We start from the raw sequence: 15,031 nt of genomic DNA on the forward strand, positions 1-15,031 counted from the left end.
CGTAATGATGACTTGGAGAACCATTAAGTACACTCACTACCAATTTTTTAACGTCAATTTCCGCATTTAATATGAATCACTTTTATGTTACACAATTGATTACTAATCAATTCATTTTAACATGATACACCTTACTATCAAGTTGCTAGCACTAAAAATGATGGAGACCAGTTACAAAGATGAATGTGAAAAACAAATAAGAGGGAAGAACAAGAGTAAAATAAAACCAGAAACTTCTTCTATAACGCACACATTCATGTAAGCAGGCTCAGCAAAATAAGAGCTTCAAGTGTGACTACTCTTTAGGCATTGATCTCTTTTTTGTTGCTTTGACAAGGTCAGCCTTGAAGCACCAAGTTCAGCTGGTAGGTAAATTCAACGCTGCGAGTAAGACTGAGTACGTCTTGTATTTGTTTTCGTTGCAGAAGCTAATATCTAATAGGACCATCCAAACTCCCTGAGGCAAACTGACAGACAATGAAACAAACAATGCTTTAAAATCTTCACCTAGAAGAAAACATGTAAATTTACCATGGAATGGATTTATCTCTTTATTCATAAATATTCAAATTGATTGAAATTTTCTCACTATTACTTTACTAAAGCATGGAGGGCTTCAAATAGCCAACTTGAAATCAGAAAGTCTTACTCCTTGCTTGTAACATAAGAAAGTAACAGTTCAGTTTTACAGAAACGAAACCTCAAAACCTAACCATGACCATCATTACCTGCCGAACAATAGGATTAGTTGATGTGGAGAACTCATGAGTCATTCCCTGCCAGACAACCTTACCTTCATAAAGAAATATTAGCCTGCACAGAAGGAACCTCAAACTTTACAATGGTTTGTAGGATAAGCAACATAATCATGCCTAAAAAGAAGAAGAATCAGAACCTGTCGACAGCTCTTTTAATAGTACTGTGTTGATGTGTGACAACAACATATGATGCAATCTTCCCAGGCTTCCCAAGTGCATCCTCGCCTGCCACGTGAACCGAGCGAATGAGATCTTCTACAACGGTTGATGCAATCGGATCAAGTCCAGCTGTTGGTTCATCATACAAGAGCACCTACTCAGCAATGCATATAACTGAGATTACTTGGTTAATAATGCAGTGAATATATTTCTAAAGTATTATTTATTTTCTGACAGACTAAAAACACAAGGGAACCACTGTAACATCAACATATTCCAATGAAAACGAAAGAAGACATGTAATACCACAACAGCATGGTTTTTCATCAAAAACAAAAGATGGTTATATAGGGTATCATGTGACATCATGAAGAAAGTAAAAAACAACTTATACAAACAGCATCGCTTGATATCAAGTTATTTCATCATGAAGTACCCCAAAGAAATTCCATCAGGAGAGATTGAGCACACCATATACTTCCAAATACTTGTTTTTAAAGGACACAACCACCAATGCATTGCCCTTAGTTCTATTACCTATATTGCTTTAACAATATGTATTCAGGCTAATCTTAGATGGAGAGACAGAAGAAGATCAGAGAACAGGTACAACATATAAGTCCATTTCTTATGATTTTCATCCTGAGAATTTTCTGTGATAATATGTGTTCGCTTTTTTGATAAATAAACTTCTGTCAGAGATATTAAAATGTGATATATTGACAAGCTCAGTAAGAACTGTTAAGGACATACATGAATAGAAATTCCTTTCGACATACAGCAAGAAGGCAAAGAGACTCTATTTTTTGAGAAATACTAGAACTTTGGATTACCAAGAGAGAACTTCACCAGACAACTAACTAAAATGGTTAAAGAAAAGGAACTTACTAAAATGGTTAAAGAAAAGGAACTTACCAAAACATATAGTTTTCATAGTTTCTATTTTGTGAAGTAAAAGATATTGTACTGTCAATCTGAAAGTCAGTTAGTTTTCAGATAACATGTTTTTTTGTCCCCTCTACATATTTTCAACATACTTATAAACCTCAGAAAATCTCACCTTCCTCTGCTACAAACTCTCACAGAGTCGCACTAGTCTTAACTTCTCCTTCTCACTTCACTTCTCCATCACCTTCTATAACTATGAACACATTATGTGCACTCATTTCGTATTCTTGGTTTAATTTTTACTCCCCGATGCTATGCTATGTAGGTGGTTGATTTGAAGCATATATCATAAATTTAAATAAAGAAGTCTAACTATTAAGAAGTTAATTTGGCTGCTGCACATAGTTTGTATCAGTCTGAATTAATAATGATGAACTTTTTATAGAAATTACAGAAAAGGGGCTAAAATACCCTTGGACTAGACTAATTGGTACAAAACTATCCTCCATATACCTTTTCGCCCCCAAATACCACTGAAACCAACCTTTTGGCCCTACTATGCCCTTATGTTTAAGGCATCAAATTTTAATCCCAATTAATAATTTTACTTATGACGTGTCGATTATCAACTGGTAACCCTATAATTAACCTAATTAAACCCCCCACCCATTACCCAGATCTGCCTTCACTAGTTGACCGGACCGTAAAATGGTTAAGCAATTTGAAAAACTTAAATCTTTTTCTTTGATGTCAAAATTATTTCAGAAAATAAACGTAATCCTTGCTTCTACAATTGTGTTGGTTACGAGTCCGGGTCATCATGATTACACCTTTTATTTTACGCCTGAGACTTACTACAGAGAGTTGAGAGGTAGTTGTTTGTCATCTCGACAAACTCCTATTACTCCTTTATTATGTTTTTGTTCTATTCTAGAAATAAAGACATTCAGACTTGTACTTCTTTAATCTATTGTAATACTCTTGCTTGTACACGTGACAACAAAATTTTGGGGTTATAGTTGAGTTATGTTGTGTTATCTGCATTATTGAAAATATATTACCCTTTTATTTTGTTTTACTTCCACATTTACTCTTAAGTTGGGTTTAGGCTGACTTGTCTTGGTGGGATAAGACAACTGTAATCACGCCCGTTTTTGGGTCGTGACAAGATGTTCTTCCAGCTTCGATAAAACCAAGAATATATTTTGATTTTACCCTCTCTGTGTATGAACAAGTTTTCTGCATCAAATAGTGAAAAAGGCCAGTCGAATAGTGAAGCCGGATCCAGGTAACAGGTGGGATTTTTAATTAGTACAAGTTAATTATATGGTGACCAATAGATAAGCAACACATCACAAATGAAGTTACTAATTGAGATTAAAATTTGGGGCGTTAAAAATAAGGGTATAGTAGAACAAGAAGGTTGATGTCAGGGGTATTTGGAGCGGAAAGGTTGTTGGAGGGTAGTTTTGTATCAATTCAAATAGTCCAAGGGTAATTTAGGCCTTTTTCTCTAGAAATCAGGATGCTAAATGATATTGATAAAGCTGAATTTGACTATAACGTTCTTTTCGAATAGTCCACTTTGTTACTATGGAGGAGGCCAGCCTAGAAGACTCAATTCCTAAAGCAGTCCAGCTAACTCATCCATCCATCATTATTTGGACATTGTTAAAATGAGTTTCTCAACTTTGAATTTGAGGCTGATTTCCACGCTTAGAAGAGATAGAGGCCTATCAAGCATGCTAAAATTATATTGTTCAGTGCACTGAGAAGTTAAAAGACAGAAAAACTTTACTTAATCGAAAAAGAAATAGTAGAGTCAATTACACATACAATTCCCGTTCGGATGAAGTTCCAAGTATTGAATAAAATTTCCTTCTTCCAAATCCGTGTAGCAAATGGGATATATTTTCTCCTTATGAATTAACCTATTCTTTTGTTATAGTAAAATTATCTCTCTTATTTCAGTGGATATGAATCCAAATTCTATAATCCCCCATTTAACTTCTTCAAATAATTTCCTTATACTTCAAAGAAAAAACAAAATAAAGAGGCTATATATGAATAGACAAATACTAGCTTACATAAGATTAAAACAGTCGACTTTTGCTTGGTTAATTGGTAGCTTTTAGTTCCATTTTTTATTTTGTTTCTTCAAGTATATTATTCAAAGAATTCAAATAACATGAAGGGAATAAATTCACGGCTCTAATGACTTAAGAAAAACAAGAAGGTACTTTGGTATAAAACCTAAAAAAGCAAAATTAATACATAATGGGCAAATATTCTGAATATGCATATTGCAATGGGATTCTTGTGAACAAAATATGAAAGAAAAGATGTATATGTAATATTTGAAATCATATGGGAGATATGTGTTACACCTACACCCTAAAACTTAGCGTAGTATTCTTAACACGGTAAAACAAAACAAAACAACCAACAGTATAAAAGAACCAAAAGAAGACATAGCGAACTGCACTATGAGAGAATGTGAGCACTTATTACTTGTCACTATATAAAGAAATGAATATACAAACTGTGCATCAACACACCAACATAGTCAGGATAAGTGCCACAACTCCTTTTTGCATCACAGATTTTTGTAAAACATTTGAAGTTTGTTATTAAAAAACACAGAGCCCTGCATCTTTGAGCAAAGATGAAGACTTTCTTAATTTTCACTCCAGGAAAGGTATGGATATACGACTGTGCGTCAATACAATACGAGGGTCAGGATATGCATCATAACTCTTTTGCATTACAGATTTTTGTAAAACATCCATTGAGAATTTGTTTAATGAAGAAGCTATCAATAAATATAACAACATCAACGACACCTCAATCCCTAGCTAGTTGGGTTGGCTATATAAATCCTCACTAACCATGTCATTACATTTAGACTTGTGGAGATACAAAACCTGTACCGCCAACGGGTACAGCAGAAACATTTATTGACAATTTGACACTGCACAATCAGCAGTATTTGCAGGTATCCTTTCCTTTTGGTTGCAAATTGCACGCATATCATCTTTATAAAGTAGAATTCATTAAACTTGCCTAGAAGATCAGATGTGAACTTAATTTTTCTTTCCCGTCTAGTATGACTATGAACAATAACAATTGGACATCCAACCTTTTAGTCTAACAATACAAACAGAATTCAAAGAGTAAGTGTGAACTCATCTTAAACCAACTGCTTATAGTAAATGCTCTCCTGATTACGGAACTATCACGAGGTTCAGTAAAGGTATTTCAGAAGAATGGGAGCATCTAAGTTTATAAACATCACATCCCTTGGACAATTAATTCAGCAGTGCTATATCCACATAAGTTATTCATCTTCTCTTTTCTCGTGTCATTTTAGACCAACTTTAAGAGCGAAGTGAATTGGATAATCCTTCATTTGAAAATATTTTACCAATTTAGGATCACAGAGAAAGCATGCAGTAAAAAAAATTAATTAACTAGATTAAAGCAATCCCGGTAGCAGAATTACAAATGCTAGCCAAAACAAACTGATGATCATGTCATGAAGCACCTGTAACCTACCTCTGGCTCTACTACGTCTTTGGTGGTATCAAAAATTATAGAACGAGCTAGAGCAACTCTTTTCTTCATACCACCAGACAATTCAGAGGGTAATCGGTCTTCAACTTCCTGCATAGACATAAAACTGAAATTGGCATCTACGGAAAAACAATCATCATAAACAAATTACTATAATGACAAATCCTCTATTCCCTCCTTTGATTAACTCTACCAAAGAAAAAGAAGAGCAAAAACCAAGGCATTTCCCTACTGTGTGAGAAAGGGAGATCCTGAAGTGATAATGCAAATAGCTTTTACAGTTAAACTATTTGCAGTGACACACTGTTGGAAACCCGGATACATTTATTAATGAAAAAAAAAATAGGCATCGTTATCATAAATATGTCCATCATTGTACATACCTTCAAACCAACAGCAGCTAAAGTTTCGGATACAAGCTGTGCAATTTGATCCTCTGGCATAGCTGAATTCTCATATCTAGAATTCCAAAGAGAAGAAGATTCAGTTAATCTACGTATAAACTGGATTTTCTTTATTTTAATCAGTATAGCTAACAGAAAATCTTCAATATCCAGTAGAGCTGAGAATATCTTTTCTTTTTGGGATAATTTAAGCGTTGAGAGTATCTTACAGCAAGAAACCAACATTTTCACGAACAGTTAATGAATCAAAAAGCGCAGCACTCTGAAACACCTGTTATGGAGACGGAGATGTTCATAAGATTACATCAAGAAGCATCTCCGTAGAACAACTTTACTGGACAATACAAAAGGAGCTCAGAACATGTAACTTACTAAGCCAATCCTAAGCCCAGAAATTTCCTCATCACTCACTAATCCATTACGCAGTTTACCTCGGATTAAGACTTCCCCCTGCATTCAATGAAGTCTATTAGCAGACATAGATAACGGTATCAAAATTCAAAATTTTCAGAAATCACACAGCTGTATTTTGAGACATATACACAAGCCATAAGAGAAACATAATAAACACATACTTTATCAGGAGCAAGTAGACCAGCCATTATCTTTAAGATTGTTGATTTCCCTGTGCCAGAAGGCCCAATAATTCCAACAGCCTCACCATGTCTGATCTGTAACAAAGGGTAAGAGTGGTGATTAAACGTTGTCAGCACTTCCCAGTTCCACCAAATGCAAAGGACGAGAAATCATAAACATAGAACCCAACACAGGCATGGAAATTAGAGCAATCTATAAGCAACCATCTTTCTTTCCTCAAGTGAAATTACCTAACCTCTACCTTAGTTGCTCTTTCAATCATAATCCATAGAACTTCTTCTAACAGAAAAATTAGGAAGTACCCCAAATTGCAAGACCCAATAACTCAATTAAATTGAGAGTTAAAATAGTAACTTCACCCTGCGGAACTCGTACTTTTTACAAACCATTCATGATGAATCGATTGGTCTATAGCACATATGTGTTGCACATCCTTATAAGATAGATCACTACCTCAAGCAAACTTACGCAAATCTTACCTATAAGGCAAAGATTGCATTCAAAACAGTTTCTAACAACATAAGATGGATTTGCATTAGGCACAAGTAAGAGGAAATAATATCAGACTAGCAAACAAAGGAAGGAAAAAGAACCCTTTTACCAACCTAAGAAGTGGGAAGCAAGGCAAGTAGCATCCGTGCAGGGGAATGTGGAAATTCTAGCTATTTAGTGTCAAAGCATAGAGAAAATTACTCATTAAATCAACTTTCCCATCATAACATATAAGTAGGAAATGATTCACTACAACCAGTCATTGTTTGCATGAAAGCCACCAATATAATATCAGTCACTGAAGTAGAATAGACCGGAAATTAAATGCCCAAAGTGCATACAAGCAGTTGCAAAAGGAAATAAATGAAAGTTCACCTTTAAGCTCACACCTCTTAAGATATGCTTGTCGCCAAATGACTTGCACACATTTCTACACTCAATAAGCACATCTGAGTCATCCTCAGGCTCTCTCAACAAGCTCACATTCTCCGATTTAGCAGATTCCTTCTATTCAAACAAGACGAAGAGCAAAATCAAGGTAGATACAATAAACTAGGCAGGATTAAATGTTTTCACCATCTGACAAATGCAAAGCAACTCATCTATGTCCTAAAAAAAGAACATATCCAAAAGACAATCAGTTATCTGGTAAAAATAAATTCTAGCACTAAAGTTTTAGATAAGGCAAAGGTTCCTCATTGAGAACAGTGTTATAAAAAATGTCATCTAATGAGATTCCAACAAAGCGGCAAGCAGTACATATTTACAAGTACCATAATTTGAAAGGTATCCTAGAAGAGCTCTCCAAAATGAAAAACCCAAAATTACATGCTTCTTTGGTTCCTAATGTTATTATGCCATAGGCTTGACCACTTGAGCCAATCTTAAATTGGTAACTCTCCCTGGTGCAGTGGAAGTCACCAACCTAGGTCATGGACCTTCTTGATCACTCATTGACCCTATCCAGGTAAGTAAAGCGTACTCCATGGTAGGACTATCTTTGGGCATGAAAATTACTTTCACACTCTAGTGGAAGAGGTTTTGACTTAAAGTATCTAATAAAACAGATACTATTAACAGCTTTTGCAATGAGAAATCAAACCTTATCACTGTTTGAGCACCCATGGCATATCCCAACCAGTTACAACAAGAATCCGTTATTTTTATTTGGAACTGTCCCAGACCAACCTGGAAGTCCATCCACATTCCCCTTTAGCTCACCATTGCTCACTATGTATTTTGCTTACTCAGAGTTCTTGTCTTGGCCTTCTACTACTTCTCTTCTGCTTCTTGTTCTCTCTCTCCAGTTGGTCTTATTTTGGTGCTTAACTTTTTAAGATTTAGTAAGATACCCCACTAGATATGGATATTTTCAACTTTTTCTAGAATGATACTCCGGGAAACTGTTTGGACATAGATTTTTTTTTTTGGAAACTGGTAACATTTGTATTTCATATAGTACTTAGGTAGTACTGAAAACCCATATCTACAAAAGCAGAGACGAAGTATAATCTATCCAAAAACTGAACCAAATCTAAATAGATCCTAAAACATCTATGATTGACTCGGTTTCATGGGAGTAGACATTTGTACACCAAAAGCAAATCAACAAAATACACTTAAGCTTTACTTCCTGCAGGTTGTTGTTCCTATTCTAAAAACATCTATTGTTTCTCCATATAGTCCACCAAATACAAGCAGGGATCACCCTCCATCTTTCTCTGTTTGTAACCCCAACTCCATCCATCTCCCAACTGAATAGAGTTCATCAATCTTGATAGGCATACTCCAAGATATGCCTCTGAGATTAAGGAAATCTGGCACAACTGCTCAGCAAAGTTGCAATGTAAGTATTGTAAGAAGAGATGTCTTAGTGTCTCATTAGCCTTACCACACAAGGAATATCTGTTGCATAGAGAGATTCCTCTCTTGGCCACATTATCCAATGTCAAAACTGCTTCATTGGCTAGTAGCCATGTAAAGCATGCCACTTTGTGTGGCACTTTGATCCTCTAGATTTGCTTCCAAGGCCATTTAAGCCTTGAATGCCACCAAGACTTTTCTGTTTGTATCCTTCTTTCACCTTGTAACTACCTTTGTAGTGCCCCTGCCACCATAAATAATCCTCACCTGTTTGTATAGTGTGTACCTGGAAAATTCTCCAGAAACTTGAACAATTCAAGTATTCTGGGAATTTTCCCGTCATTCAGATTTCTTCTAAGGATCAGATCCCAGCCTTGTTGTGTCCACATTTCAGCAACAGTCTTCTGTTGGTGTTGAGCAATGTAAAGATGTCAGGAAAGCGATCTTTGAGGCTCATATCACCCATCCATTTATCCAACCAAAAACTGGTTTTTCTGCCATTTTGTACCTTGACAGTTGACTGATTACTGAGGAAAGGCCAAAATATTCGGATGGATTTCCAAAGGCTAATCCTATAGGGGGTATTCACCTCTTTGGTTACCCATTTATTTAGCTCCTCATACTTATTGTTGATCACCCTATGCCATAGTGCTTGGTCCTCCGGATAGTACCTCCATAACCATTTCATCTTAAGAGCTTTGCTATAGTTTTTGAGATTGTTGATACCTAATCCACCTTGCATCTTGCTTCTAATGATGTTCTTCCACTTGACAAGTGAAAGCCTTTTCTTTCCTTAATTTCTTGCCACAAGAAGTTTCTTCTAATTTTGTCCAACCTCTGAACTACTGACCAGGGAATATGGAAGATGGGTAACATATATGTAGGGAGAGCGTCTAGAACAGAGTTTATTAGAATTAATCTACCTCCCAAAGAGAGGTTTTTTGATCTCCATCTAGTTAGTTTCTTTTCACATTTCTCCAATATTGGGTTCCAAATGTCTATAGATCCAGATTTTGCCCCCAAAACCATGCACAAGTATACTGATGGCAGAGTACCCATCACTCCTCCCAAGGTCTGTGAGAGTTGTTCCATATCGGGAACCACATTTATTGGACAGAGAATTGTTGCAAAAACTTTCTCAAAATCCGGAAACTCCAAAAGAAGTTGTTTTCACAACTTCCACTCTAAATCACCGACAAAAATTCAAAAACAATTTCAATTTGTATTCATGTCCAAACACAAATCCAATTTTCAAAATACCATTTTCAACTTCTTTTTCCAAATTTCACCGATTTATACGTCCAAACACCCAGTAAATTATACAAACACCCACTAAATTATAAAGAGCGACATTCTTTTTGTAACATACTAACAAAGGAAGTAAGACAAGCAAATTGAAACGGAAGGCGCACATTGATTTGTCCGTGAGATCAGCAAAATGTGATATTTCTGATTAGTGTTCTCTTAATAGATAATCATCATTTTGAAGTACTATTTCTGATTAGTATTTTAAAGTACTAGTGAAAATTAGGGGAAATGTATTACATCCAATATGAAGGTAGTGTTTCTGCATTTGATTGAAATAGATTTTCCTATGTTTAAGACAACAAATGTTGGGAATATCTCACAAAGAAGGAACTTTCACCAAATGGAGTCTGAAAGAGTAGTGTGCCAACAAGGCATTAGCATTATGGAACCATTAGCATGAAAAGTTAGACATTTATACTTTGGCACTCTAACTTATACTACATTCTCAATACTCAAACAACTTGCCTAAGAGAACCAAAAAATCCACCGCCGATACAGTGATTTCAGTAACTACCTCAATCCTAAATGATTCATGAAGCTCTGCCACATACTACTAGTACTGTAGCTATCCCAATTCATATGGCATTCTTTCTATTTTGGATGACCTAAGATATATATGCTATTCCATTTTCAAAAAAGTTCCATAGCTCTCAAGCATTCAAAATCATTTAACTAATCAAATTTTCACTTTGATGTGATATTTTATATCAAACTAAGTTGCGAATCGTTATTTTCTTCTTCTATAGCTAATACAATTGAACCGGGGCTTTATAGAAAACACCCTCTCTACATCACCTCTGAGGGTAGAGGTAATGACTGCATATACATTACCCTCCCCAGACACCATCGTGCGGGACTACATTGGATGTATTGTTGTTGTTGTTGTTGCTATAGCTAATACAATAATAAAAATCCAATTTTACATCCAAAACTTTTTACCCCATCAAATACCAGAAAATAAGATGGAATGAAAGGGATACTACAAAGAGAGAGCAATGGAAAATTGGGCTAGCCTCTAGCATATACATAAGAAGAAACTATGTGGATTACAAAACAGAACCCAAAATCAATTCATTATGGTCTTACATTGAATTTTGTATTGGGAACTCTATCAGAATCAGCAGCTTTGTAGTCCCGAGTGGGTGCAGCACAAGCACAAACAGTCCATTTATCCTTCCTATTCGTCAGGGAACGCAGCAATAATGGCTTTCCTAAATCAAAATTGGGAAAAAATGTTTTCATGTAGCTAGAAGAAGAAGTAGAAGCGACACCGCTGCTTTTGCAAAAGTTGACAGCAGGTGACATAACAGAACCCACAAAAGAAACCATTGAATTTCACCAAACAAAATCCACTTTGGAGAATTTAAGATGGGAAATTCTGGCGCTGACCCAGATCGAATTTGGACTCAAGAACCATGAAATAGATCGAATTTCAAAGGGGAAATGATATTGGTCCTTCTAAATGAAAAGGAAGACAGGACCTGTAGTGGCTTGAGAAGCTGTGGAATGTTGGGAGGAAGAAGGCCGAAAGCTCCTCACGCATACCTGGGGTGGGTGGGTGGGTGTGTTTGGGGTGTTCACTAAAAACCCAAATATACCAAAAACAAAAGGAAAAAGACCATAATATCTCATCGAACATTAAGAAAAGACTCGTTTAAGTTATTATGTGTAAAAATGATTTTGTAAAATTACAAATATCTTTTAGTTAAGAAACAATGACATGAATGAGTCTTTTCTCAAACGGCAATGACATAAATGAATCAAACGTTTAACGAATGACATAAATGGTCATTTCTCAAACTTCAATGACATATAAGAGCATTCATATATACATATATATTATAAAAAAAGATTATAATTTTATCATCCATATTATTTTTTGCTTTCCTTACATCTTCATTTTGTATATGGAAAAGCTTTCAAGAGGGATAGACCACATTGGTATCTCCATGTTTGGGCCAAAAATCTCCCACATTTTCTTCGTTGATGATTTTTACCTTATTCACTGGGGTAAACAAAAAAAATATCGAACCATCATCAACATCCTTGAAATGTTCTGCAAGGCCCATGGTCAAAAGATCAATCTAGCCAAATCAAAATTTATTTTCTCGTAGATCTGCAACCTTGATTGTATGATCTTGACAATATACTTGTGATTGTTATTGTGGCTTGTTGAATGGATCGAGTGATGCATTCCAACACACTAACTTGGATCGGTTGCCACGTTCCGACAATATTTCGACATAAACTTTGGATAAGGTACCATATTCTGGTATGATGACAGTTTGAGTTTGGGTTTCATGAGAGGACCAATGATTTTGTTATAATTGTGTATCTTGAGAAATGTGAAACTATACCTTGTTCGTAAATGTTGATAATATTGTATATATTCAATATTGCATATGATTGTATTGTTGTAATGACTTATATATGTTGCACTTAGTGGGATAGTCATGTAATCCTATCAGTGCACTGTTGTTGTATACTGATACTGCACTTGCTCTTTCTTTGTTGAGCATAGGACATCTTCAAACAGCTATTGACAAACCTCTTTTAAAAGATCAGTGATCGTCGATCGAATTAAAGGGTGGGCCAGTTATTCCGTACTGCCATGAATTCTCCTTTCGTCTATGTCCACATTTCATATTTAAACTTTTCTAGTTAGTTATTAGTTCATTAGCTTGGGGTTGTGACCCTTCTTGTTAGACTTATGAATCTTGTTAGATGTTTTGGTACATTGATTTTAAAGTTCTAGGCGTATTTTCGCAATGTTTAGTTGTTTAGACCTTTTGGAGATTTATGGGAACTTCAGTTTTTAGATATTTAACTTGCTTTTGTAACTTTAATTCCTTAGTATTTTTTGTTAAGTTGGTTAGATAATTAGTATAAATGGTTCTCCACCGGAGGGTTAGTGTGGGTGCCAATCACGATGGTCTGGATCGTGACAGAAGGATTGTGACTTTTTTAACGAGTTATGACATTTCCGAATGGTTGTTATTGTTCTGAAGTGTTGTGACTGTTTACTTTCCTACTCTATTCAAATAGGGCGAAACTCACAGTGACTCAAAAAATAATGAATTAATTCAATTTTAAAAGAATTTTAAGAATAAACTAATTTTAAAGGAGTCGCCACCTAATTTTAGGAATAAACTAGGAAAGCATTAAGTGATCAACGAAACCAATTTGATTCTAGGTAAGGGGTTCAAATTATTCCAAAGGGAAGGGGTGTTAGGCACCTTTCGGAATCCACAAATGTGGGTCTCGACTGAATTCATTTTTTTCAAATTGAGGAGGTGAATAAAATAATGTAGAAGTATAATAAACATTCAATATGCACAAATAAAAAAATAAAAAAATATAAAAACGGCCTAAAGTTTGCCTAACGTCAATATATATACAAAATATTGAATAAAAAGTATGATTCGAACTACATTCGAATAATTTCAAGGAGAATCACCTCCGGGTGCCTGTAAAGGTTGGGGGTCAGGGATCGGGTAAAAAAAATAAAATTTAAAAATTGATTTTTTTAAAATTGTTGTTTTTCCCAAAAAAAAATGTAATTTAAAATTGGAAGAGACTTTGGAAAATGTTTTTCTTAATTTTTGAAGGGAAGTCATTTTCCTTAATTTTGAGGAAAATGAGTTGATTTGGAAAATATTTTCAAAAAACTTTTTTTCCCAACCAAAAATGAGAAAATTGGAAAACATTTTTTAGAAAATGTTTTCCTTCATACCAAACACACTCTAATCAATTATTAAGTTCACAACTCTAGACTAGTTCACAACTCTAGACTAGCAACCCATCATGCATGCAACTCATCTAAATACACATAAAACAGAAATGCTAACTCCAAGATAAACATACTCAATGCAGTATGAGGAAGTAGGGACTACATGTAACAACTCAAAATTCATGAGATTTTATATCTACTCATGTTCAAGGAGGAACTACCATGTCCTAATAAAACATGCTCAACATACACTGATGGAGCCTATATATAATTTACTTTTAAAAAACATTTTATTCAAGGAGGAATCTCTCAATCCCAAACTAAGGCATGCTCATATATTCATCTCAAGAAGTCAAATAGGTAACTCTACTCAATGCACTATAACATGAGGTAAAACAATGCATAGAAGTCATTTCTATCAAGACCTAAACATTTTCATGAGAATTCATACAAGGAAACCATGACCGCACATAAACATACAATGGTATTTCTATCTAGGCACACCATCTCCCTTTGGGAGTAAGACCAAGTTGACTTTCTAAGTACCATCTATAACATAAAAGTAACAATGGAACTCATTCAACTAAAGGCAACATCAAAGTCTACAATATCAAATCTATCAAGTCATAAAAGACAAGCAACACCGTGATCTAGATTAAGCTTAAGACACATGCCAGTAGCACATTAGGTTGCTCTAGAACATTTTTATCTTGGAGAACATAAGAACTATTCTTCTTTTGAGCACTCTCATCCAGACCACTAGTGGCAAATTTCTTATCATCCCTTTCCTTAGCTTTAAGTACCGGGCAATCTCTCATTTTGTGCCCACTCTTTCCACACCAATAGCACCCCTTCATGTCAAGTAGGTACTTACCATTGTGGTTCCTCCCACTACTGGTGCAAGTAGGCTTAGACCCACTACTTTTATCTTGGTCAAACCTAGGGGTTTTGGAAGAATCTTGACCGAAATACCTATTTTTTAAACTTAAATCTTCCTTGCCCCTCAGACTTAGCATTGGAGAAGTTCCATCACTGGTCTTAGCCCTTTTTGCCTCCCTTTTCTTTCTCTTGAGTTTTGACTCCTCAATCTTTTGAGTATTGATACGCTCAAACTTACTTCTCAAATAAGAAGTAAAGCGGTCGTGTCAAGTAAATAACCCAACTAGTGAGGTTGGGATCGTTCACACGAGGAAAATAGTCTAGACTTAACTTCAACCTGTTATTACTATTGTTTGGTCAATGACTTCCTTGGAAAGTAA

At 35.3% G+C, this 15,031-nt stretch overlaps 1 protein-coding gene and 1 pseudogene across 3 annotated transcripts; both read right to left on the reverse strand.

Moving 5' to 3' along the window:
- Positions 1 to 43: 43 nt before the first annotated feature.
- LOC107015563 (protein TRIGALACTOSYLDIACYLGLYCEROL 3, chloroplastic) lies at positions 44 to 11,638 on the reverse strand. Of its 3 annotated transcripts, none has more exons than XM_015215876.2 (10): positions 11,129 to 11,638; positions 7,247 to 7,375; positions 6,358 to 6,453; positions 6,155 to 6,232; positions 5,992 to 6,053; positions 5,762 to 5,837; positions 5,361 to 5,468; positions 896 to 1,071; positions 729 to 813; positions 44 to 467 (listed from the first exon to the last, which is right to left on the reverse strand). In XM_015215876.2, exons 1-10 carry the CDS (start codon positions 11,369 to 11,371, stop codon positions 429 to 431), a joined length of 1,092 nt encoding a protein of 363 aa, XP_015071362.1. In that variant the 5' UTR covers positions 11,372 to 11,638; the 3' UTR covers positions 44 to 428. The 3 variants fall into 3 exon arrangements, with proteins under 3 accessions (XP_015071362.1, XP_015071361.1, XP_015071363.1); XM_015215875.2 differs by having other exon boundaries at positions 7,247 to 7,378; positions 11,129 to 11,607; XM_015215877.2 differs by lacking the exon at positions 7,247 to 7,375 and having other exon boundaries at positions 11,129 to 11,607.
- LOC114077038 lies at positions 7,720 to 7,846 on the reverse strand (annotated as a pseudogene).
- Positions 11,639 to 15,031: the final 3,393 nt, after the last annotated feature.

This window comes from Solanum pennellii, chromosome 4 (genome assembly GCF_001406875.1).
Source record: "Solanum pennellii chromosome 4, SPENNV200".
Classification (NCBI taxonomy): Eukaryota; Viridiplantae; Streptophyta; class Magnoliopsida; order Solanales; family Solanaceae; genus Solanum; species Solanum pennellii.

Coding starts and splice junctions, on each gene's coding strand:
- LOC107015563 (XM_015215875.2), bottom strand. CDS start 11,371: ATGGTTTCTTTTGTGGGTTCTGTTATGTCACCTGCTGTCAACTTTTGC. Junction 6,454..7,246: donor TAAGAGGTGTGAGCTTAAAG/GTGAACTTTCAT, acceptor CCTTTGTTACAG/ATCAGACATGGTGAGGCTGT. Junction 5,469..5,761: donor TAGCTGCTGTTGGTTTGAAG/GTATGTACAATG, acceptor ATGTCTATGCAG/GAAGTTGAAGACCGATTACC.